Genomic DNA, 25,676 nt, shown 5'->3' with positions numbered 1-25,676 from the left:
AAATTATTCTGTTTATCTTTGCATGATATGAGGCAGAATTGTACAATGTCTAATTCCTCAATTTACCATTAGGTTGAAATTAGATGCTGCTTATTTTGCATCGTTCAAATTGTCATGTTATGCATTTTCGAATTCATGAACACTGGGAGAGCACAGCTCTTTGAAACTCTTTGATGACTGCTAATGTTAGGCAAAGATAAATATTATGGATGCAAAGTCCATTACCTGTTCACTGTTTGGAATATAAACCCAGCGTATTACAGGCAGTGATGAATGAATATGCTCAGTCTAAAGTGACATGACTGAGAAAGCAAGGATGTAAAGTGCATGTAGGAGCCATCTCTGACAACATGATGCTGCTGTACCAATCAGGCTCTGCTAGCATGACAATCATCCCTCTACCCAATCTACTATGCCTCAGTCAATGGCCGTAACGGGCAGTTCGGCAAGGAGCACTACAGCGTACGAGCTGTAGGCTCCCATTACGCAACAGCTGGAGAGTGTAATTATATTAGTACATCTCTCTTGTGAAAACTGCTCTTTCATGAACATTGTCTGAGATTCTGATCCCATTATACTTCTCAGCTGCCTGGACATACAGTGCAATTCTGTATGGGAGGGGATTACAATGCGATTTGCTAAAGCACATCAATATGGTGTTAATGTTCACGTAAAGCCCCTCCCAACTAAAACATCAGTTGATGATACATTTGGGGACACAGATTAAGCCTAATCCTGGACAAAAAATTATTCAGAATGGAGAATCTCCATTGTTGGAGCCGGACAGCTGATAGTTATAAGCTACGTTCTGAAATTGTATACTTGAAAGCACTAACAGCCAGTGTTTATACCCACAGCTTATCCAAGAACAGTGGAAGGAAACAAAAGAAGAGGAGAAAGATGCAGAAGGGCTGCTTCGCCAGGGAGACAAGTCTATGACGTTTCCCCCTTCACTGTGTTTAAAACAAATCAAAATTGTGTGCCACAGTTTACCATTCCTTTACATTTGTCTTGCAAATCTTTGTGTGTTCAAAAGCGTTAGTGTTTTTAGTTTATGTGTCAGAAGCTGCTTCTTTGTGAGGCAATCTAAAGAAATGTAAGCTTTTTATTTGTTTTTGTGTTTTTAAATGTCAAGTAATACCAGCATGATATAGGAGAGGTTAGTTTGACTGTATGTGAAAGCAACGGAATGTTTCTGTCGAGGATGTATCTGTCAGATTAAGAAACTATTTTCAACTTATGTTTGTTTTTGAATTTATTGAATGTATTTTGTATGTTTTTGTATTTTTTCAATATCATAATATTACAGTTGTTTTGAAATTTAGAAGTTATCCAACCAGATAAACAATCGATTAAAAAGTTTGTACAATACTGCAGTTAAAGACTATGTACTGTGCATCAGTATATACAATTGATGAGTTCATATATCTACAATATAGGCAAAGTCAAAATGTACTGTATGCATGCAGCTTTAATTAATTCACTTTTATGAAATATACAGCATCTGATTAACCTTTTACTGCAGTGGGCTAAATCAGGGTCACACAGAGTGATTCTTGGTAGTCTTAAACAAATCTACTTTGAAACAAAAGTATACACCTCACACAGTTGGTTATGGGTTAAAACATTTTTTATTACCTTTTAAGTTTGCATCCAGGCGTAAAAAACATTTCACCCATGGGGCCACTAGGTCATTTGACTGCAGGAAAGGGCTACTAATTCAATGTATTGCATTATGATTTTAGCTATTTGCAATAGTCTTTAAGCTTAGAATATTTTCCAATTGTGTTACTACCAGTAAAGAGATTAGCTGAAAATAGCCTTTTTATATTATTTATTGTTGGCAATTTATTCTTGTACAAAGAGCAAACATTGAACTGAGCATTTGATTAGTAAAACGCCTGACTTACATTGTAGAATACTGTTATGCATATCAATAGATAGTATTGAAACAATGTTCAAGAAGAAAATATAATCCTGGCTTTATTTTAAATCATCATATTTGTTGCCAAAGTTGAAATAGTTGCAGTTATTGCAGTATATCAATATTTTCAAGCTGCAAAGTTAATGCTTGTGTGTCATTTTATTTGAGTTGTTTGTCATGGGGGCATTGTGTGTGCCCAGGAATGATTGTCCACTCAATAACTAAAGATGAAGCTTAACTGATACTTGAAGGTGTCTGCTAAAGGGCAACATACATGGCTATAGAAACAATTGCAATAGCACTTTTTCTAGAAGGGGAACATTTATGGGAGCTATATTTATTGTTATAAAGATTATTAAACTATATTTCCTTTGTACAATACCAACAATTAATTTGTTCACGTCTAATTTTCTAAGCCTATTTATCTATAATACCTTTTGCTTCATTTTAAATGATCAGTATCTGCAAAATATTTTGAAATCTCTTGTTGAACATTTCTACTCTACTACTACTACTACTCGTGTTGCTAATTGTACTTAGCTCTGAATAAATGTGTTTGAAAAGTCACTCAATCAGTTTTGTTTGTGGCAGAAATCCGTGAAGCAGTGTAAGGAAACATGGCACTGCAAAACACTTTTTTTTTTAAAAATGTTCTGCTATTGTTACTGGTCTTTAGAGCTGAAGTATTACTGTTTTTTAATGTATCTTGTATACAGTTGAAGTCTGAAATTTACAGACACCTTAGCCAAATACATTTAAACTCAGTTTTTCACAATTCCTGACATTTAATGCTAGTAAAAATTCCCTGTCTTAGGTCAGTTAGGATCACCACTTTAAGAATGTGAAATGTCAGAATAATAGTAGAGAGAATGATTTGTTTCAGCTTTTATTTCTTTCATCACATTCCCAGCGGGCCAGAAGTTTACATACACTCAATTAGTATTTGGTAGCATTGCATTTAACTTGTTTATACTTGGGTCAAACGTTTCGGGTAGCCTTCCACAAGCTTCCCGCAATAAGTTGGGTGAATTTCGGCCTATTCCTCCTGACAGAGCTGGTGTAACTGAGTCAGGTTTGTAGGCCTCATTGCTCACACACGCTTTTTTCAGTTCTGCCCATGTAACGGATGTGAAATGGCTAGCTCGTTAGCGGTGGTGCGCGCTAATAGCCTTTCAATCGGTTACGTCACTTGCTCTGAGACCTTGAAGTAATGGTTCCCCTTGCTCTGCAAGGGCCGCGGCTTTTGTGGAGCGATGGGTAACGGCGCTTCGTGGGTGTCAGTTGTTGATGTGTGCAGAAGGTCCCTGGTTCGTGCCCGTGTCGGGCCGAGGGGACGGTCTAAAGTTATACTGTTACACCCACACATTTTCTATGGGATTGAGGTCAGAGCTTTGTGATGGCCACTCCAATACCTTGACTTTGTTGTCCTTAAGCCATTTTGCCACAACTTTGGAAGTATGCTTGGGGTCATTGTCCATTTGGAAGACCTATTTGCGACCAAGCTTTAACTTCCTGACTGATGTCTTGAGATGTTGCGTCAATATATCCACATAATTTTACTTCCTCATGATGCCATCTATTTTGTGAAGTGCACCTGTCCCTCCTGTAGCAAAGCATCCCCACAACATGATGCTGCCACCCCCGTGCTGCACGATTGGGATGTTGTTCTTTGGCTTGCAAGCCTCCCCCTTTTTCCTCCAAACATAATAATGGTCATTATGGCCAAACAGTTCTATTTTTGTTTCATCAGACCAGAGGACATTTCTCTAAAAAGTACAATCTTTGTCCCCATGTGCAGTTGCAAACCGTAGTCTGGCTTTTTTATGATGGTTTTGGAGCAGTGGCTTCTTCCTTGCTGAGCGGCCTTTCAGGTTATGTCGATATAGGACTCTTTTTTCTGTGGATATAGATACTTTTGTACCTGTTTCCTCCAGCATCTTCACAAGGTCCTTTGTTGTTCTTCTGGGATTGATTTGCACATTTCGCACCAAAGTACGTTCATCTCTAGGACACAAAACGCGTCTCCTTCCTGAGCGGTATGACGGTTAAGTGGTCCCATGGTGTTTATACTTGCGTACTATTGTTTGTACAGATGAACGTGGTATCTTCAGGCATTTGGAAATTGCTCCCAAGGATGAACCAGACTTGTGGAGGTCTCCAATTTGAGGATTTGGCTGATTTCTTTTGATTTTCCCATGATGTCAAGCAAAGAGGCACTGAGTTTGAAGGTAGGCCTTGAAATACATCCACAGGTACACCTCCAATTGACTCAAATGATGTCAATTAGCCTATCAGAAGCTTCTAAAGCCATGACATCATTTTCTGGAATTTTCCAAGCTGTTTAAAGGCACAGTCAACTTAGTGTATGTACATTTCTGACCCACTGGAATTGTGATACAGTGAATTATAAGTGAAATAATCTGTCAGTAAACAATTGTTGGAAAAATTACTTGCGTCATGCACAAAGTAGAAAAACTATAGTTTGTTAACAAGAAATGTGTGGAGTGGTTGAAAAACGGGTTTTAATGACTCCAACCTAAGTGTATGTAAACTTCCGACTTCAACTGTATGTACATTTACTATGAAAGTATAAAACTCAAACTTAATACATTTATTTGAACATGTTTCTTTCCCCCATCAGTATTACTGCATGCTGTTTGGAATGTCTGATTTGGAGTAAGTCAACTAGTGATCTGAAATGGCCTTGACACCTAAAACAAATGTCCAAAATAGAACCCTAATTCTAAATTTGTGAGAGTTTTTAGATTCACTCTGTATGCTTTGACCTATGAGAAGGCCAAGGAGTATGCAAGTTCCAGTGAATAAAGGCAGGGAGGGTCAACTTTGAGTTCAAGTTGACCAGTCAACCTTATACACTCGGGCAGCATTTAGACAGGCAGTCCAATTCAGAATAATTTTTTCACTAATTGTTTTTTTGACCAATCAGATCAGCTCTGGGAAAAATCTGATGTGATTGATCAAAGGTCAGGTCACATTACACTGTAATTACATTACACACATTACACACGTTACACTGACCTAGGTCAGGTCACATTACACTGTGGATGAAAGTGTTTGACAGAAATCCCCTCAACTGAACTGAGTCTTCCACTTCACTCACAGCCACATCTTTGTGAGCATAAGGTTGGATAAAGAGGAAGTACAATTGCTGAAGTCATTCATTGCAGGACCTCAATTTGCCTGGAGGATTATAATAATACGATGGATTATACACTGTGACTTCACTTGAACATTTGTACAAAACAATGACAGCCTCATCCACAGAAGTGAATTAAATATAATTTTTTATTCAACAACAAAAGAGACCCAAATTCTATTACGACAAATGCCCAGTATGACCCTTAGAGATTTGGAATATAAATAGAATTGTGTGGGCAGGCGTTTAAAAAAAAATCAACAGATGGTTTTCAATTCACTAGCTGACAGCTTAGAGAGGTATCACATCCCAAAGCATGACATATATCTGGCTCATGTGACTAGTTTATTTCCATGCCAGTAACACCTAGGAAGTGCTCCCTGATCACTGATCCCTGCCAGGCTGTTGATTCACATCACGTCATTCCATTACTTGATTGAAATCCCTGGGTGTGTTTTCCCCTTGGTGATATGGCTGTCCTCAAGGCTGATTGATTTGGGTTCCACCTCCGTGAACACTGGTTCTCTACTTGAACATGATCTTGAAATGTTACTCATCGATTGACACAGGTTCTATAATTATATATAATACAATTACATGTATTATAAAAGTAAGGATTATATTTGAACTGAATACAGTATTTCCACAAAATGTGTGTTTATGGGTTCATATGATAAGGTATCTCTCTGGTTAGTGTTTAGATACACTACATGGTCAAAAGTATGTGGACACTCATTCCAAAATCATGAGCATTATATGGAGTTGGTCCGCCCTTTGCTGCTATAACAGCCTCCACTCTTCTGTGAAGGCTTTCCACTAGATATTGGAACATTGCTGCGGGGACTTGCTTCCATTCAGCCACAAGAGCATTAGTGAGGTCGGGCACTGATGTTGGGCGATTAGCCCTGGCTCGAAGACGGCGTTCTAATTCATCCCAAAGGTGTTCAATGGGGTTCAGGCCAGGGCTCTGTGCAGGCCACCACTCCAGCCGACACTTGGCATTGAGCATGGTGATCTTAGGCTTGTGTGCGGCTGCTTGGCCATATAAACCCATTTCTCGGTGTTCCCGCTCTGTGAGCTTGTGTGGCCTACCACTTCACGGCTGAGCCGTTGCTCCTAGACGTTTCCACTTCACAATAACAGCACTTACAGTTGACCGGGGCAGCACTAGCAGGGCAGAAGTTTGATGAAACTGACTTACTGGAAACGTGGCATCCTATGGCGGTGCCACGTTGAAAGTCACGGAGCACTGAGATTGTATGGCTGCTTGCTCAATTTTATACACCTGTCAGCAACGGGTGTGGCTGAAATAGCCAAATCCACTAATTTGACGGGGCGTCCACATACTTTTGAGTGTATCTTTGGATATTTGAATACAGTTTGTATGGCAAGAATAATGGTTTATTAACATTTTTCTCCACAAAATTAGCAAGGTACAGACTACAGATTTTGGGCCAGTTTTACCAAAGTTTTGAACCTGTTAATTATAGAAGGAGAGTGTTTTTTTATCAAACTTTTAATTAGGCTATTGTTTAACCATTCGATCTTGTTCCCCTCCTTTTTTAACACTGAAAATATTGCCCTTGAAGTACAAAGTGAAGCATTTAGTTAATACAGTATGTCACCATTTTATGTTAACAAACAAAAGCAATCGACAGGCAACACAATTTCTTGTTATGGGATTTATTAGCATGACCAGAGGAAGGAGGATACAGGTTATAAAACAGGAAATGGAACAGGGGGGTCATTCTGGATGAGTTGCATTCTCTCTTGACTGGGGGCTCGTAAGACATAAGACACTGGGACTCTGTGACTGAGTAATAAGACACTGGGACTCTGTGACTGAGTAATAAGACACCGGGACTCTGTGGCTGAGTAATAAGACACTGGGACTCTGTGACTGAGTAATAAGACACTGGGACTCTGTGGCTGAGTAATAAGACACTGGGACTCTGTGGCTGAGTAATAAGACACTGGGACTCTGTGACTGAGTAATAAGACACTGGGACTCCGTGGCTGAGTAATAAGACACTGGGACTCTGTGGCTGAGTAATAAGACACTGGGACTCTGTGACTGAGTAATAAGACACTAGGACTCTGGGGCTGAGTAGAGGAGCCCTATTCTCGTCTGCCTCGGCCATTCTTCAGCCAGGACACAAACTCCTTGGCTGCCTGGTCCTGCAGGTAGGAGCTCACGTCGCTGGTGTAGGTACCCTCTGCATGTCGTTTGATGGGACCCCTGAAAAAAATATGGAGAGATTTAATAGTGTTGATAGTAACTATTTAAAGTTAATAATATATGAGAAATAAGCAGTTGTTAAACATATTGATTCACTGTGCATTATTAAGCTGCTATAGTAAGATTTTACTGAGCTGTAACTTAAAACCATATAAAACCATGAAAATCACCAACATGTAGTAAATATGTACAGTATGTCATAAAAATGTAGGGCATTTTTATCTTTGTTTATAGCTCAGCAAAAACATTTGACATTTCCATCATCATATCTCTTAAGTTCTGCGTTCATACAGTTTCAGGTTAAGCTGGCACGTATTGGAAGATGATCAACTGCTTTTTGAAATGGAATGAGGAAAACAGACACACCAGCAGGAGAAAAAAGAAAGAAACACTCACCCACTTCTCTTGGAGTTCATTAGCCACTGGACAAAGTCTTGCACTCGTCTCGACTCGAGATATTTACTGTAGTCGTTAGAGAATGTTCCCTCTGAATGTCTCTTCGTGTTTGAAAGCTCCCTTGGCTCGCTGAACATAGAGTCCTCTGTCAATAGGCTGCAGAAACAGACAAGTCAGTAGTTACAGGATGCTGAGAGGAGAGAGAGAGAGGAGAGAGAGAGAGAGAGAGAGAGAGAGAGAGAAAGAGAGAGAGAGAGAGAGAGAGAGAGAGAGAGAGAGAGAGAGAGAGAGAGAGAGAGAGAGAGAGAGAGAGAGAGAGAGAGAGAGAGAGAGAGAGAGAGAGAGGAGAGGGAGAGGGGAGAGAGAGAGGAGAGAGAGAGAGAGAGACAGAGAGAGAGAGCTTCAACCTGAATGGTGCAGAGTTCAGAAGTTGCTCCGAGTTTGAGGCTCTTACCTGGAGTTGTCCTCTGTGTCCTCCTGCGGGATTTGCAAGCTGCTCTGAACAATGATCAAGAGCAGAAGTCCAGCGAAAGAGTGGGTGCCTTTCATCTTTTGACCTCCTAGATATTAGCAGTGGATATAGGAGATTGTTTTTTAAAAATCTGCAACTTCAGCCAAACAGCATCACATAGAAGAGAATCTCATTCTGAATTTAATATAATTCAGAGAAACTTCCTGATGTGAGGTATCAGCAGTTGAAAATGAGTTTTAGGGGTTTGGTGCTGCTCACCTGTGTTCCCTCTGTTGAGTGTCAGTGAGAAAGGGGGAGTCTGTGCCTTGCTGCCTGCTGTGCGTAGGTAGATCTCTGCTGGTTTCTTCTCTCTTTGGCTCCCTGGAGCTGCTTCTTGGCCCCTTCTTGGTCTGGCCAGCCTTTATATAGTTGAGCTGGGTGACTGTCTGCTCAGGTGGCACCCTCCTCACAGACGCACAAGCACATTCGTTACTCTCAATCCATTAGTCAGAACTCGACTCAACACACTAGATACATTTTCAGTCCATCTTTGTTTAAATGTGGAAATGTCCAGAGGTAAAAGCTGTCACTTAGGTGTCGAAATCAAACATGATTTCATCCTGTCCAACAAATCCAAATACTTATATAACAGTCTACCATCTGTTTTCAGGTAGCCTGGTTTGCACTGCAGGTTCAGTGTTTGTGGAACGTAAGAATATGGAGTTAAGCAAACATTGGAACACCTCCTCCTTCCTCCTCAGCATTTTATCCCTGAGTGGAATTTAGAAAATGATCAGATATTTAGGTGATCAAGGCACGAAAACAATGTAATTCAGTATTATATTAATTTGTTTATTTGTTCAATACTAATTTCATCATATGCAAAGCACACAGTCTGTATCAATAATGTGTACAGACTGAAGAATAAGATACCATGTGAACTTGATATATACGCATATACACTACATGGCCAAAAGTATGTGGACACCCCTTAAAATCAGTGGATCAGCTATTTCAGCTCCACCCGTTGCTGACAGGTCTATAAAATCGAGCACACAGCCATGAATTTTCCATAGACAAATGTTGGCAGCAGAATGGCCCGTACTGAAGAGCTCAGTGACTTTTAACGTGTCACCATCATAGGATGATACCTTTCCAATAAGTCAGTTCGTCAAATTTCTGCCCTGCTAGAATAATGAAGCGCGTAGCGTGTAAAAATCGTCTGTCTTCGGTTGCAACACTCACTACCGAGTTCCAAACTGCCTCTGGAAGCAACGTCAGCACATGAACTCGTCGTCGGGAGCTTCATGAAATCGGTTTCCATGGCCAAGCTGCAACACACAAGCCTAAAATCACTATGTGCAATGGAAAATGCGTTCTCTGGAGTGATGATTCACACTTAACCATCTGGCGAATCTGGGTTTGGCAGATACCAGGAGACCACTACCTGCCCCAATACATAGTGCCAACTGTAAATTTGGTGGTGGAGGAATAATTCTGTTTTTCATGGTTTGGGTTAGGCCCCTTAGTTTCAGTGAAGGGAAATCTTAACGCTACAGCATACAATGACATTCTTGACGATTCTGTGCTTCCAATTTGTGGCAGTTTGGGGAAGACCCTTTCCTGTTTCAGCATGACAATAACCCTGTGCACAAAGCGAGGTCCATATAGAAATGAATTGTTGAGATCGGTGTGGAAGAATGTGTCTGACCTGCAAAGATCCCTGACCTCAACCCCATGGAACACATTTGGGATGAATTGGAACGCCGACTGCGAGCCAGGCCTAATCACCCAACATCAGTGCCCGACCTCACTAACGCTCTTGTGGCTGAATGGAAGCAAGTCCCTGCAGCAATGTTCTAACATCTAGTGGAAAGCCTTCCCAGAAGCCTTCCCATATTAATGCCCATGATTTTGGAATGAGATGTTTGACGAGCAGGCGTCCACATACTTTTGGCAATGTAGCGTACCATGTGAACAATCATATACCATGTGAGCAATCATATAAAGTGCCTTCAGAAAGTATTCACACCCCTTGACCTTTTCCACAAAATGAGGAATTCAAATTTATTTAATTGTCATTTTTTGTCAAGTGGAAGAAAAATGCTAACATTTGTAAAAAAATTAATGAAAAATAAAAGACTAATGTATATTGATTAGACAAATATTCAACCTCCTGAGTCAATGCATGTTAGAATCACCTTTGTTAGTGATTACAGCTGTCAGTCTTTCTGGGTAAGTCTCTAAGAGCTTTCCACACCTGGATTGTGCAACATTTGCCCGTTATTCTTTTCAACATTCTCCAAGCTCTGTCTAATTGTTTGTTGATAGACAGCTATTTTCAAGTCTTACCATAGATTTCCAAGTCAATTTAAGTCCAAACTGTAACTAGGCCACTCAGAAACAGTCACTGTCTTCTTGGTAAGCAACTCCAGTGTAGATTTGGCCTTGTGTTTTAGGATATTGTTCTGCTGAAAGGTGAATTCATCTCCCAGTGTCGTGGAAAGCAGACTGAACCAGGTTTTCCTCTAGTATTTTGCCTGTGCTTAGCTCCATTCCGTTTCTTTTTTATCCTGAAAAACTCCTCACTCCCATAACATGATGCAGCCACCACTATGCTTGAAAATATGGAGAGTGGTACTCAGTAATGTGTTGTTTAGGATTTGCTCCAAACATAACACTTTGTATTCAGGACAAAAAGATAATTGCTTTGCAAATTGTTTTTGCAGTATTACTTTAGTGCCTTGTTACAAACAGGATGAATGTCTTGGAATATTTTTATTCTGCACAAGCTTCCTTCTTTTCAGTTAGGTTAGTATTGTGGAGTAATTACAATGTTGTTGTTCCAGCCTCAGTTTTCTCCTATCACAGCCATTAAACTGTGTAACTGTTTTAAAGTCACTATTGGCCTCATTGTGAAATCCCTGAGCAGTTTCCTTACCCTCCGGCAACTGAGTTAGGAAGGACTTCTGTATCTTTGTAGGGACTGGGTGCATTGATACACCACCCAAAGTGTAATTAATAACTTCACCATGCTCAAAGGGGTATCCAATGTCTGCTTTAATTTTCTCACCCATCTACCAATAGGTGCCCTTTTTTTGCGAGGCATTGGAAAACCTCCCTGGTCTTTGTGATTGAATCTGTGTTTGAGATTCACTGCTTGACTGAGGGACCTTACAGATAATTGTATGTGGGGTAAAGAGATGAGGTAGTCATTCAAAAGTAAGGTTAAACACTATTTTTGCACATAGAGTGAGCCCATGCAACTTATTATGTGACTTGTTAGGCAAATTCTAACTCCTGAACTTATTTGAGTTTGAATAATTACTGAATCAAAACATTTCAGCTTTTCATTTGTAATTTCTAAAAACATAATTCCACTTTGACATTATGGGGTAATGTGTGTAGGCCAGTGACAAAATCAAAATGTAATCCATTTTAAATTCAGACTATAACACAGCAAATTGTGGAAAGAGTAAAGGGTTGTGAATACTTTCTAAAGACACTGTACCATGTGAACATGGTATATTATTCTCATACCAATGTTTAAATTACAATACAGTTGAATTACATTTCTCATACAATTTAAAACAAGATTAACATTACACAACTAATTCAGTGCAATAAAAAGTTTAACCAATACCACTGAAATCATTTATATGAAAATACTATACAATACAAACATGCATTGGCTTTCAGTACATTGTGGCGAATTCAATGTTCACATTTTTCTTTGTATTTGATATAAAATTATTTTGTTGATCAAAAGTCAATAGAAGCAACACAATGTTAATTACAGCATATAAATTGTAAAAAAAAAAGATTAAAAAAAGCCTTTAACCACATTGAATCCTCACTTCAGAATATCAATAAGAACATAATTAAAGAAAAGCGGTCAAACATTTTATTGTAGCAATATACTATTTACAGTGCATTTGGAAAGTATTCAGACCCCTTGGCTTGTACCACATTTTGTTATGCTACAGCCTTATTCTAAAATGTATTAGATAGTTTTTTCCCCTCAACACAACACAAAAATTGTAATGACGAAGCAAAAACAGGTTTCTAGATTTTTTGCAAATGTATAAAAAATATAAAAACTGTTACGTGCCTCCTAAGAGGAGGGAGGTGCAGGAGTCAGGAGCAGGAGAGCAAGGAAGTCCCAAGTCACAATCGTTTATTAGAAGTCCCAACTCAACAACAACAGGTGGAGGGACACGCCCAAATGAAGTCGCCACACACATGGAAATAAATGCAACACACGGAGGAGAACCCTCTTCTCCTAATTACAGTCCAAAACGGTACAACGACCGTGAGAAAAGAAAACCCCGTGGCGCAAACACGCACCCCTAACATACCAACAACATCAAATAATCCCGCACAAAGAATAGCAGGCAGCGGAGGTTAATAAACCCACCGAAATGAACTAATAGGACACAGGTGTAAAGAAAAAACAGACAGACACAAACGAAAAAGAAAAATGGATCGGTGGCAGATAGTAGGCCGGCGACGACGACCGCCAAGCACTGCCCGAACAGGGAGAGGAGCCACCTTCGGTGGAAGTCGTGACAAAAACTGAAATATCACATTTACATACAGTTGAAGTTGGAAGTTTACATACACTTAGGTTGGAGTCATTAAAACTCGTTTTTCAACCACTACACACATTTCTTGTTAACAAACTCTAGTTTTGGCAAGTCGGTTAGGATATCTACTTTGTAATTTTTCCAACAATTGTTTACAGACAGATTATTTCACTGATAATTAACTGTATCTCAATTCCAGTGGGTCAGAAGTTTACATACACTAAGTTGACTATGTCTTTAAACAGCTTGGAAAATTCCAGAAAATTATGTCATGGCTTTAGAAGCTTCTGATAGGCTAATTGACATCATTTGAGTCAATTGGAGCTGTGGATGTATTTCAAGACCTACCTTCAAACTCAGTGCCTCTTTGCTTGACATCATGGGAAAATCAAAAGAAATCAGCCAAGACCTCAGAAAAAAATTGTAGACCTCCACAAGTCTGCTTCATCCTTGGGAACAATTTCCAAACATCTTTAAGGCACCACATTCATCTGTACAAACAATAGTATGCAAGTATTAACACCATGGGATCATTCCGCTCAGGAAGGAGACGCGTTCTGTCTCCTAGAAATGAATGTACTTTGGTGCGAAAAGTGCAAATCAATCCCAGAACAACAGCAAAGGACTTTGTGAAGATGCTGGAGGGAACAGGTACAAAAGTATCTATATCCACAGTAAAACAAGTCCTATATCGACATAACCTGAAAGGCCGCTCAGCAAGGAAGAAGCCACTGCTCCAAAACGGTCATAAAAAAGCCAGACTACTGTTTGCAACTGCATATGGGGACAAAGATTGTACTTTTTGGAGAAATGTCCTCTGGTTTGATGAAACAAAAATAGAACTGTTTGGCAACATCATGTTGTGGGGTTGCTTTGCTGCAGGAGGGCCTGGTGCACTTCACAAAATAGATGGCATCATGAGGCAGGAAAATTATGTGGATATATTGAAGCAACATCTCAAGACATCAGTCAGGAAGTTAAAGCTTGGTCACAAATGAGTCTTCCAAATGGACAATGACCCCAAGCATACTTCCAAAGTTGTGGCAAAATGGCTTAAGGACAACAAAGTCAAGGTATTGGAGTGGCCATCACAAAGCCCTGACCTCAATCCTATAGAAAATTTGCGAGCAGAACTGAATAAGCGTGTGCGATAAAGAAGGTCTACAAACCTGACTCAGTTACACCAGCTCTGTCAGGAGGAATGGGCCGAAATTCATCCAACTTATTGTGGGAAGCTTGTGGAAGGCTACCCGAAACGTTTGACCCAAGTTAAACCATTTAAAGGCAATGCTACCAAATACTAATTGAGTGTATGTAAACTTCTGACCCACTGGGAATGTGATGAAAGAAATAAAAGCTGAAATAAATCATTCTCTCTACTATTATTCTGATATTTCACATTCTTAAAATAAAGTGGTGATCCTAACTGACCTAAGACAGGGGATTTTAACTAGGATTAAATGTCAGGAATTGTGAAAAACTGAGTTTAAATGTCTTTGGCTAAGGTGTATGTAAACTTCCGACTTCAACTGAAAGTATTTAGACCCTTTAATACATACTTTGTTGAAGGACCTTCGGCAGCGATTACAGCCTCAAGTCTTCTTGGGTATGACGCTACAAGCTTGGCACAACTGTATTTGGGGAGTTTATCCTATTCTTCTCTGCAGATCCTCTCAAGCGCTGTCAGGTTGGATGGGGAGTGTCTGTGCACAGCTATTTTTTGGTCTCTCCAGAGATGTTCAATCAGGTTCATGTCCGGGCTCTGGTTGGGCCACTCAACGACATTCAGAGACTTGTCCCGAAGCCACTCCTGCGTTGTCTTGGCTGTGTGCTTGGGGTCGTTGTCCTGTTGGAAGGTCAAACTTTGTCCCAGTCTGAGTTCCTGAGCAGGTTTTCATCAAGGATTTCTCTGTACTTTACCCTGTTCATCTATGCCTCAATCCTAACTAGTCTCCCAATCCCTGCTGTTGAAAAATATCCCACAGCATGATGGTGCCACCACCATGCTTCACTGTAGGGATGGTGCCAGGTTTCTTTCAGACGTGACGCTTGGCATTCAGACCAAAGAGTTCAATCCTGGTTTCATCATACCAGATAATCTTGTTTTTCATGGTCTGAGAGTCTTTAGGTGTCTTTAGGAAAACTCCAAGCAGGCTGTCATGTGCCTTTTACTGAGGAGTGGCTTCCGTATGGCCAATCTACCATGAAGGCCTGATTGGTGGAGTGCCGCAGAACTCTAGAGCTCTGTCAGAGTGACCATCGGGTTCTTGGTAACCTCCCTGACCAACGCCCTTCTCCCCCAATTGCTCAATTTGGCCGGGCAGCCAGCTCTAGGAAGAGTCTTGGTTGCTCCAAACTTATTCAATTTAAGAATGATGTAGGCCACTGTGTTCTTGGGGACCTTCAGTGCTGCAGAAGTTTTGGTACCCTTCCCCAGATCTGTGCCTCAACTCAATCCTGTCTCACTCTACGTAAAATTCCTTCGACCTCATGGCTTGGTTTTTGCTCTGACATGCACTGTCAACTGTGGGACCTTATATAGACAGGTGTGGGCCTTTCCAAATCATGTTCAGTCAATTGAATTTACCACAGGTGGACTCCAATCAAGTTGTAGAAACACCTCAAGGATGATCAATGGAAACAGGATGCATCTCAGACATTTCGAGTCTCATAGCAAAGGGTCTGAATACTTATGTAAATAAGGTATTTCTGTTTTACATTTTTCATAAGTTTGCAAACATTTCAAAAAACCTGTTTTTGCTTTGTCATTATGGGGTATTATGTGTAGATTGATGAGGGAAAAAAACGATTGAATCAACTTTAGAATAAGTCTGTAACCTAACAAAATGTGGAAAAAGTCAAGGGGTCTGAATACTTTACGAAGGCACTGTATATGTATTTTTTTTGCTAAACAGGTGGGGCTCAAAACAGGTGGAGCTCTGCACCACCTAACCTGAATGACGGGTCGCCACTGCTGGTGAACCATTCTTGATACAGGGGAATCTGTTGAGCGTGAAAAACCCAGCAGCGTTGCAGTTCTTGACACAAACAGGTGCGCCTGGCACCTACTACCATAAACCACTCAAAGGCACTTACATTTTTTGCCTTGTCCTTTCACCCTCTGAATGGCACACATACGCAATCCATGCCTCATTGTCTCAAGGCTTAAAAATCCTTCTTTAACCTGTCTCCACCCCTTCATATACACTGATTGAAGTGAATGTAACACGTGACATCAATAAGGGATCATAGCTTTCATCTGGATTCACTTTCTCCTGGATTCACCTGGTCAGTCTATGTCAATGAAAGAGCAGGTGTTCTTAATGTTTTGTACACTCAGTGTAGTTCATATCATTATATCATAGATACAGTTAGGTCATATTCAAATTCACTCAGTGAAGGGTATGCAAAATGTCTTAAAAACTGTCAAATGTGTGTAATGAAAGTTGTAACATATAGTTTGCATGTAACATACAGTAACTCCCCAAAATATTATTACACGTACTGTAGTTAGCCCTAGGACTGTCAAACATTGGCATTCTGTAGATCAGAACCAATGAAGAATATTTTACACTCCTCACGCGGACTCCAAGTGCAACTCATCATCCCCACCTCTTTCCTCAGGTTGTCCTCCCCAAACCAATATTTACCATGGCCTCAAAGTCAACGTGCTGGTCAACCAGGGCTTTAGAGATGTGTTCAGATTGCTGGAAGTGAACATTGTCTACAAGAAAAACAAACTGTTTGTAATACCTTATTGAACAAGGAAATATATGCGTCTGTCAAATACCATTAAAACCAGTTTTGAATAAGATCAGGAGCATTCACCTGTTAATGGCTATACTGAGTACTATATTCTATACATTATACATTAAAAATACAGCATTGTGTGTGAGTGCGTGATTGAGTAGCATGTAAAATATTTAACTGAAACAAAGACACATACCATCAGCTGTCCCATGAACCAGGAGATAGTCCACTGATTTGAAATTCTGTGCTCTAGTTGTTACTATGGAATTCTGTTGAATATAATATACTGTATATTTTTATGTAGACAGTTACAGTTGACATACAATAGATTATTTGATGACTAAGAAGGATGTTGTGATGTTTCTGATGTCTTTACCTTCAGCATTTTTCTCCGGTTTACTAATATAGCATTCAGTATACAAGTCTGGAAAAGGAATATCCAGCTAGTGACTGTACTCATATAAGGTGAAACAAACATTGCCTTTTGAACTTTTTGCATTACTAAATGCATGTTTTTATAGTATTAGACCTGTTGTACGGTTATACGCCCTGATACATACCATAATATACCCACTTAGCTACTGGGGCAACTGCTATTCGACACTTGAAAACTCCAGCACCCTGTAACGTATACGCTGGGAGTCAGAAAGCAAGTTCAGGTGGTGAGTTTAATAATAAACGGAACATCTAACAATGTAACAAACACGAGCAGGTATAGACATGAAACACATAAATAATACTGACTGGGGAAAGAACCTAATGGCGTGCCAGATATAGGAGTGGTAATAAGTGAGGTAATGGAGTCCAGGTGTGCCTGATGACGTGCAGGTGCGTGTAATGATTGATGCCAAGAGTTCGTAATGATGGATCCCAGGACCGGTGGTTAGTATACCGGTGACATCGAACGCTGGAGGGGAGGAGTGGGAGTAGATGTGACAGTGCCCCCCCCCCACGGCTCCAGACGCAGGACGACGCCGACCAGCGGAGCGGCCCCGAGGACAAGGAGAGGGCCGGTCCGGGTGGCGAAGGTGGACATCACGGATGATGTTGAGATCCAGAATGTCCTTCACCGAAACCCGGGCCATACACCTCCCAGTCCACCAGATACTGGAGCCAACCCCCACGACGTCGGGAGTTTAGTAAAGATCTGACGGCTTAGTCCGGACCACCCTCGATGTCCAGGATGGGTGGAGGGGTGTCATGGGGGACAGCATCAAGCTATGGAACCAAGAAGGTGAGATACAAAAGTCACTGGGAAGCTGAAACCTATACGTCACCATGTTGACCCTCCGGTCAGCTTCTTGCAGGGCAGGCGAAGTGGGAGGTTCCTGGTAGGAAGCCAGACACGGTCCCCAGGGTGGTACACGGGGGTCTAACTGCGGTGGCGGTCTGCCTACTCCTTTTGACGGTGGATGGCATGCTGGAGTCTCACATGAGAGACGCTCCAAAATCCAGAACACACTGGAAGGGGGTCAACCCAGTGGAGGAGTGATGTAGCGAGTTCTGGGCATACTCCGCCCATGGAAGGAATCGAGCCCACTCTCCCTGCTGGTCCTGACAGTGACTCCTCAGGAACCTCCCCAGCTCCTGGTTCATCCTCTCCACCTGCCCGTTGGACTGAGGCCTATACCTTGAAGTGAGGCTGACAGTGACCCCGAGCTTCTCCATAAAGGCTCTCCATACCTGTGATGTGAATTGGGGGCCATGGTTTGAGACGATGTCTTCCGGGAAGGCCATAATGCCGGAAGACCTGCTGGAATAGCAGTAGGGAGACCAGAAAGAGGGATTTAACGACAGGATTTTGAAAATCTATCCACAACCACCAAAATGGTGGTGAAACCATCAGAGGAGGGGAGATCAGTAACAAAGACAATGAATAGATGGGACCAGGGATGCTGAAGCATGGGAAGGAGTTTCTCTGCTGGAGCGTTCTGGGGGAATTTGGTTTGGGCACATATGGAACAGGAGTTGACATAACGAGTGACGTCCTGTGCCAAGGTGGGCCACCAGTACTTCTCAGAGATGGATTGGGTAGTGCGAGAAATACCTGGATGTCCAGCGACAACAGCTGTGTGTGCCGAGGTCAGCAGCCGATCCCTTATCCCCGTGGGAACGTAGATGCGCTCAGGAGGACAGTTAGTGGGTGTGGGCTCCCTCTCCAGAGTTTTGCGAATGTCTACATCTACGTCCCAGACCACAGGAGCTACGACTCGGGAGGATGGGATTATAGGTGCATTCTGGACAGGACCCTCTCCCGAATCATAGAGACGGAACAGGGCATCGGACTTGGCGTTTTTTTTAAACCTGGGCGATAGGTCAGCGTGAAGACAAACCTTGTGAAGAAAAGGGCCCACCTTGCTTGGCGCAGATTCAGCCTCCTCGCTGTCCGTATGTACTCCAGGTTCCGATGGTCGGTAAGGATGCCGAATGGTTCCTTGGCGCCATCCAGCCAGTGTCTCCACTCCTCTAACGCCAACTTCACAGCCAGGAGCTCTCGCTCACTGACGTCGTAATTCCTCTCTGCAGGGGACAGTTTCTTAGAGTTATATGCACACGGATACAAATTCTGTGCATTACCCTGTCGTTGAGACAGAACTGCCCCCGCGTCCACCTCCACCACAAAGGAGATCGTGGGATCTGGGTGTATACGCTGGGAGTCGGAAAGCAAGTTCAGGTGGTGAGTTTAATAATAAACGGAACATCGAACAATATAACAAACACGAGTAGCGTATAGACATGAAACACATAAACAATACTGACTGGGGAAAGTCTTTATTTGATCTGCTCTAGCTACAGTATTATGTCATTCAAGTGTTGATCTTATCAGAATCAAAAACTGATGAGAGCAGATTACATTAATGAGACCTTTTTCAAGAGCAACAGATAGCCCACTTTAGGCTATTCCAATTTGTATTAATTATCAGAAATGAATACATTGCCTTACTTGTAAATTGTTTTTACATATTGTTAAACAGATGTTATACTTGACACACTGAGGTCTCTGTAGTTCAATGGCATCTTACCCCACGGCCGTTATTTAATCATCCACCTTCAACGTTCCAAGACGTTGGTAGATGGAGTGCATTATTTTGTCCCTTTGGTAACTGCTTCCCCGTCCATCGAAACTGGCCACTATGATCCCCTCCGTACTGGAGAGGTACGAACCCCAGTTCAGTCTGTAGCGATAATCTGCCTTCTGACTACAGGGGCCTCCATATCTGCAAGGGAAATCAGTATATAACTTGACACAACTTGACCAATTACAATTATTGTAATATAATGTACTGGATCTGGAGGCAGTAAAGTGAAGTGAAATGGATGGGGTAATCAATTCTCTGCAAATCCTGTAAGATGCTTAGGCCTGTGTACTTACATATCAATTAGAAGAGGGTACTTTTATTTTTGGGGGGAAATTAGGGCGTAACACCATTTGATACCAGAGATCTGTTGGCAAAAGGTAGTGAAACATGATGCCAATAGATATACATTTGATTCAGCATGGTATGATTTGATCTGCCAGTCTGTAAAACTTCAGTCTCACCAAATTCTGCTACCCTCAGGGTCCCACACTGCATGGTCGGCATTTGGAATTATTTTATCATGTCTTCAAGATCTTTGTTGTCACGAAGAACCAGGAGCTCTTAAAACAAAACTTCTTTATCAATTAAAAGTAAAATCAGAAGTTGGCCCGTTTATGGTGAAGATTCATGAACCTGAGTATTGGTCAGTTACAAAGAGTATTTCCATAATAGTGGTACTTTTTGCATACCTTCACCTGAGCATCTATCATCCCTGAGTGTGAACAAAGGTGTTCCAGGTCCTGTTAAGAAACAATCAGCCCACACAATACACTAAAACATCACGTAGGCTAATTGTTCACCACATAACCTCTACTAACTGACCTGGAGGTCAGAGGTCAGAACTGAGACTGTGGCCTATGGGCCCTGGTCAAAAGTAGTGCACTGCATAGGGAATAGGGTGTTATCTGGGACACTTATTGTGTTACTCATTGATATTGCGCAGCACAGTTATTTTTGTGCATTGATCACGGATGGGTTAGTGCTCAGGGTGTGAATGGGGAATAGGGTAACTGACCATAGCAGTCCATGCGGTAGTAAGAGGCATCGTAGCTGAAGTAGACTGAGTTGTACTGACACCTGTCCTTATACAGGCCACAGGTGAGGCACTGGGGGAGCAGAGTGGCTCCTTCCGATCATAACCCTCACAAACAAACAAACCACAGGTTCATACGAGTTAACATCTCTGTCTGAACGATGAACAATTGAACATACTTTCATGGTTTATTTGGTATTCAGGATCATGAATTTAGAGAAACCACTTGAAATGAAATGTCCATGGGGGGTTATGAGAAACACATTAAAGACAATGTGGTCAAAGTGATAGATAAATAGGTTTACTCTATTTTGTTATCTAATTAAGTGAAATGGATTTGCATCTGTACTTACATAGCGCATTGAGTGAGTTTTGAAATGAGGTAATGGGTGTTGCCTTGCCCTTTGGAATGATATACACGTTCATACTGTAGGAGTTGAATTCTGATATTGCTAACATTTACAGTAGACTGGAATCAATCAATCAAATCTACATATTTGAACAAATACCACCCCTGGCAGGTAGCCTAGTGGTTAGAGCGTTGGGCCAGTATCCAAAAGGTTGCTGGATCGAATCCCCGAGCTGACAAGGTAAAAATCTGTTGTTCTGTCCCTGAGCAAGGCAGTTAACCCACTTTTGGATGTCGATTAAGGCAGCCCCCCCCCACACCTCTCTGATTCAGAGGGGTTGGATAAATGCGGAAGGCATTCAGTTGTACAACTAACTAGGTTTCCCTTGAATAGCTTGCAAGTCTGCATTTTATTATCCTGTGCATATGGCAAAAAAACTTTGATTTGATTTTGAATAAGCAATCATAAAAAGCTACATTTAGTTCTCATGGTTCTGTCACGCTTGTCGTCCTCCTCATCTGAGGAGGAGTAGTTGGAAGGATCGGAGGACCAATATGCAGCGTGGTAAGTGTTCATCTTGATATTTATTTAAAAAGAGAACACTGAACGAACTATACAAAAATAACAAACAACGAACGTGAAGCTATAGAAAAATAGTGCTGACACAAAACACTACACATAGACAATCACCCACAACCCACAATGACAAAACAGGCTACCTAAATATGGTTCCCAATCAGAGACAACGACTAACACCTGCCTCTGATTGAGAACCATATCAGGCCAAACACAGAAACAGACAAACTAGACATACAACATAGAATGCCCACTCAGATCACACCCGGACCAAACAAAACATATAAACATACAAAGCAAACTATGGTCAGGGCGTGACAGGTTCTTTCATTATACAGTATGTGAACTTACCTGGCCAACCCAACCTGTCTTGCTTACTTGTTCACATTTCTAAAATAAAAAAAGACATGTATTTTAATACATTTATCAAGACAAAATGTCCTATTAGCCTATACAGTTCCAGTATGATTCAAACAGCAACATTCCTGGTGTTAATGTTGGAAAACACATGATTCTCTGTTCTCTGAATGCTGTTGTCTAACCAAGGAGCCCACCCACAGAGTTAGGTGAGGTGACAACTACCTGGTTCTCATTCCAGTTGTTTACAAGGTCATAGATCTGTAAAAGGACATGGTTCTGCTTCCTCCTGGTGCACTGAACGGCGACGTGCTCATCCGTCACCCCATGTGACTGATCTCAAATAGTGATCACTGGGAGGAAAACACAAATACTGTATTTACTCAGTACAATGTACAACACACACATAATGTGTGATCATGGTATACTGTATATTTGACCTATTACCTGCTATCTGTGGTATATATATCATTCTTATGACATTCATACCATGCTTTAAAAAGGGCACATATTACAACATCCCACCTTAGGGTATGGGACAACCACCGTTCTGGGGTATTGTCCATATCCATACAAAAAGATATTGATCGTGTCATTAATGTCACGATCGTCTTCTTGAGAAAGAGAGGACCAAGGCGCAGCGCGTGAAAAATACATCTTCTTTTAATGAAGGAAAAACAAACACTTACAAAATAAACGATCGTGAAGCTAAACAGAACTAAGTGCACACATGCAACATAGAACATAGACATAGACAACTACCCACAAAAGCCTACTGCCTATGGCTGCCTTAAATATGGCTCCCAATCAGAGACAATGAATGACAGCTGTCTCTGATTGAGAACCAATCTAGGCAGCCATAGACATAACTAGACAACTACACTCTATTCTGCCCCATACACATACAACACCCCTAGACACTAAAATGTATCAATGCTACTCAGTACTCACCCTCATATGCCCAGTCAGGGGCACCGTTAAGGATCTGATGATCAGTTCCATTATGGGCGACTTGCATGCTTCAGCAGTGGCTTTGGGTTTCAAATAAATGTTGTAATTCCAGACGTAAAGCCTGGCAGATAGACCGATAGTCAAGTTAATGTCAGCATTCCATTCTCTTTAGTTTACACTAGAGACAGCCTACTGGAACTTCCTCTACAGTGGTTTTAATGCCCTGGAATCCTACTCCAGATTATTTTGGTTGGTGCAGCAGCTAAACCCACTGTGCTTTTGCATGTTTATCGCTCAGGGCCATTGCCCATACTTGACATGGGAGAGAGAGCACATCTGGTGTTTGGGTGAAAGTTCAAGATAAGATGCACCTTTGGCATCAGGATATCAGGGCCTGCTGAGAGAAAGCGATTGTAAGCAAAGCCTCAGTAGAGTAAGGACGTGCTGCTCCATATGATGTCATAGTCTGGTCAGCGTACTGATGTTAGTCAGTAGAGCAAAGTTTTATTTAAGTGTATGAAAGTGTATTCTTATTTTGTGTTTGATTGGTGGATGCTGCTGGGTGTGAGTGTGGTGCGGGGAATGAAAATGGAAATGCAAAACTCCATAAGATAACCGGAGGAAACTCCATATCAAGGGGAATTTATTCATTTTATGAACAAGTCCAAAGGACACGCACTATACCTTAGCTAACCCTTTACGGGTGGTAGACTGGAACACATTACACTATATCTTAGCTAACCCTTTACGGGTGGTAGACTGTAACACATTACAGTGCGTCACTTGAGTGGGTTGAGTTACTGACGTGATCTTCCTGTCTGGGTTGGCGCCCCCCCTTGGTTTGTGCTGTGGTGGAGATCTTTGTGGGCTATACTCGGCCTTGTCTCAGGATTGTAAGTTGGTGGTTGAAGATATCCCTGATATCTGTGCTTTGGCAAAGTGGGTGGGGTTATATCCTTCCTGTTTGGCCCTGTCCGGGGGTATCATCGGATGGGGCCACAGTGTCTCCTGACCCCTCCTGTCTCAGCCTCCAGTATTTATGCTGCAGTAGTTTATGTGTCGGGGGGCTAGGGTCAGTTGGTTATACCTGGAGTACTTCTCCTGTCTTATCCGGAGTCCTGTGTGAATTTAAGTATGCTCTCTCTAATTCTCTCGTTCTCTCTTTCTTTCTCTCTCTCTGAGAACCTGAGCCCTAGTTCCATACGTCTCGGCAAACCGGGCAAACTCCTTGCTGTCCCCAGTCCACCTGGCCTTGCTGCTGTTCCAGTTTCAACTGCTCTGCCTGCGGTTATGGAACCCCTACCTGTCCCAGACCTGCTGTTTTCAACTCTTAATGATCGGCTATGAAAAGCCAACTGACTTTTATTCCTGATTATTATTTGACCATGCTTGTCATTTATGAACATTTTGAAAATCTTGGCTCTCTCTAATTCTCTCCTTCTCTCTTTCTTTCTCTCTCTTGGAGGACCTGAGCCCTAGGACCATACGTCAGGACTACCGGGCATGATGACTCCTTGCTGTCCCCAGTCCGCCTGGCCTTGCTGCTATTCCAGTTTCAACTGTTCTGCCTGCGGTTACGGAACCCCTACCTGTCCCAGACCTGCTGTTTTCAACTCTTAATGATCGGCTATGAAAAGCCAACTGACATTTATTCCTGATTATTATTTGACCATGCTTGTCATTTATGAACATTTTGAAAATCTTGGCTCTCTCTAATTCTCTCCTTCTCTCTTTCTTTCTCTCTCTCGGAGGACCTGAGCCCTAGGACCATACGTCAGGACTACCGGGCATGATGACTCCTTGCTGTCCCCAGTCCACCTGGCCTTGCTGCTATTCCAGTTTCAACTGTTCTGCCTGCGGTTATGGAACCGCCACCTGTCCCAGACCTGCTGTTTTCAACTCTTAATGATCGGCTATGAAAAGCCAACTGAAAATTATTCATGATTATTATTTGACCATGCTTGTCACTTATGAACATTTTGAACATCTTGGCATAGTTCTGTTATAATCTCCACCCGGCACAGCCAGAAGAGGACTGGCCACCCCTCATAGCCTGGTTCCTCTCTAGGTTTCTTCCTAGGTTTTGGCCTTTCTAGGGAGTTTTTCCTAGCCACCGTGCTTCTACACCTGCATTGCTTGCTGTTTGGGGTTTTAGGCTGGGTTTCTGTACAGCACTTCGAGATATTAGCTGATGTACGAAGGGCTATATAAAATAAACTTGATTTGATTTGATTTGATTACACTATATCTTAGCTAACCCTTCACGGGTGGTAGACTGTAACACATTACACTATATCTTAGCTAACCCTTCACGGGTGGTAGACTGTAACACATTACACTATATCTTAGCTAACCCTTTACGGGTGGTAGACTGTAACACATTACACTATATCTTAGCTAACCCTTTACGGGTGGTAGGTTGTAACACATTACACTATATCTTAGCTAACCCTTTACGGGTGGTAGGTTGTAACACATTACACTATATCTTAGCTAACCCTTTACGGGTGGTAGACTGTAACACATTACACTATACCTTAGCTAACCCTTTATGGGTGGTAGACTGTAACACATTACACTATACCTTAGCTAACCCTTTATGGGTGGTAGGTTGTAACACATTACACTATATCTTAGCTAAGCCTTTACGGGTGGTAGACTGTAACACATTACACTATACCTTAGCTAACCCTTTATGGGTGGTAGACTGTAACACATTACACTATACCTTAGCTAACCCTTTACGGGTGGTAGACTGTAACACATTACACTATACCTTAGCTAAGCCTTAATGGGTGGTAGACTGTAACACATTACACTATAGCT

General features: G+C 41.7%; 2 protein-coding genes across 3 annotated transcripts in view; one reads left to right on the top strand and one right to left on the bottom strand.

The window, feature by feature from the left end:
• Positions 1 to 2,491, top strand: part of LOC120064409 (sodium-driven chloride bicarbonate exchanger-like) — a 40,835-nt gene extending 38,344 nt beyond the window's left edge. For both annotated transcript variants that reach the window (XM_039014973.1, XM_039014974.1), the window contains one exon: positions 858 to 2,491. In XM_039014973.1, coding sequence (XP_038870901.1) covers positions 858 to 939 — 82 coding nt within the window. In that variant the 3' untranslated portion in view covers positions 940 to 2,491. The remainder of the gene's footprint in view (positions 1 to 857) is intronic.
• A 4,287-nt stretch (positions 2,492 to 6,778) lies between these two features.
• Positions 6,779 to 8,544, bottom strand: LOC120063838 (glucagon-1-like). Its single transcript, XM_039014152.1, has 4 exons — positions 8,447 to 8,544; positions 8,171 to 8,276; positions 7,717 to 7,872; positions 6,779 to 7,320 (listed from the first exon to the last, which is right to left on the bottom strand). The coding sequence occupies exons 2-4, from the start codon at positions 8,263 to 8,265 to the stop codon at positions 7,200 to 7,202; spliced, it is 372 nt and encodes a 123-aa protein (XP_038870080.1). The 5' UTR covers positions 8,266 to 8,276; positions 8,447 to 8,544; the 3' UTR covers positions 6,779 to 7,199.
• Positions 8,545 to 25,676: the final 17,132 nt, after the last annotated feature.

Source organism: Salvelinus namaycush, chromosome 19 (assembly GCF_016432855.1).
Source record: "Salvelinus namaycush isolate Seneca chromosome 19, SaNama_1.0, whole genome shotgun sequence".
NCBI classification, from domain to species: Eukaryota; Metazoa; Chordata; class Actinopteri; order Salmoniformes; family Salmonidae; genus Salvelinus; species Salvelinus namaycush.
The sequence above is the reverse complement of the archived record's forward strand: the minus strand, read 5'-3'. Positions and strand labels throughout refer to the sequence as shown.

Bases quoted from the DNA above. Each gene is read 5' to 3' on its own strand.
- LOC120063838 (XM_039014152.1), bottom strand. From the start codon at position 8,265: ATGAAAGGCACCCACTCTTTCGCTGGACTTCTGCTCTTGATCATTGTT. The intron at 7,873-8,170 runs GTAAGAGCCTCA...CTGTTTCTGCAG, and splicing joins GACACAGAGGACAACTCCAG to CCTATTGACAGAGGACTCTA. The intron at 7,321-7,716 runs GTGAGTGTTTCT...TATTTTTTTCAG, and splicing joins ATGAACTCCAAGAGAAGTGG to GGGTCCCATCAAACGACATG.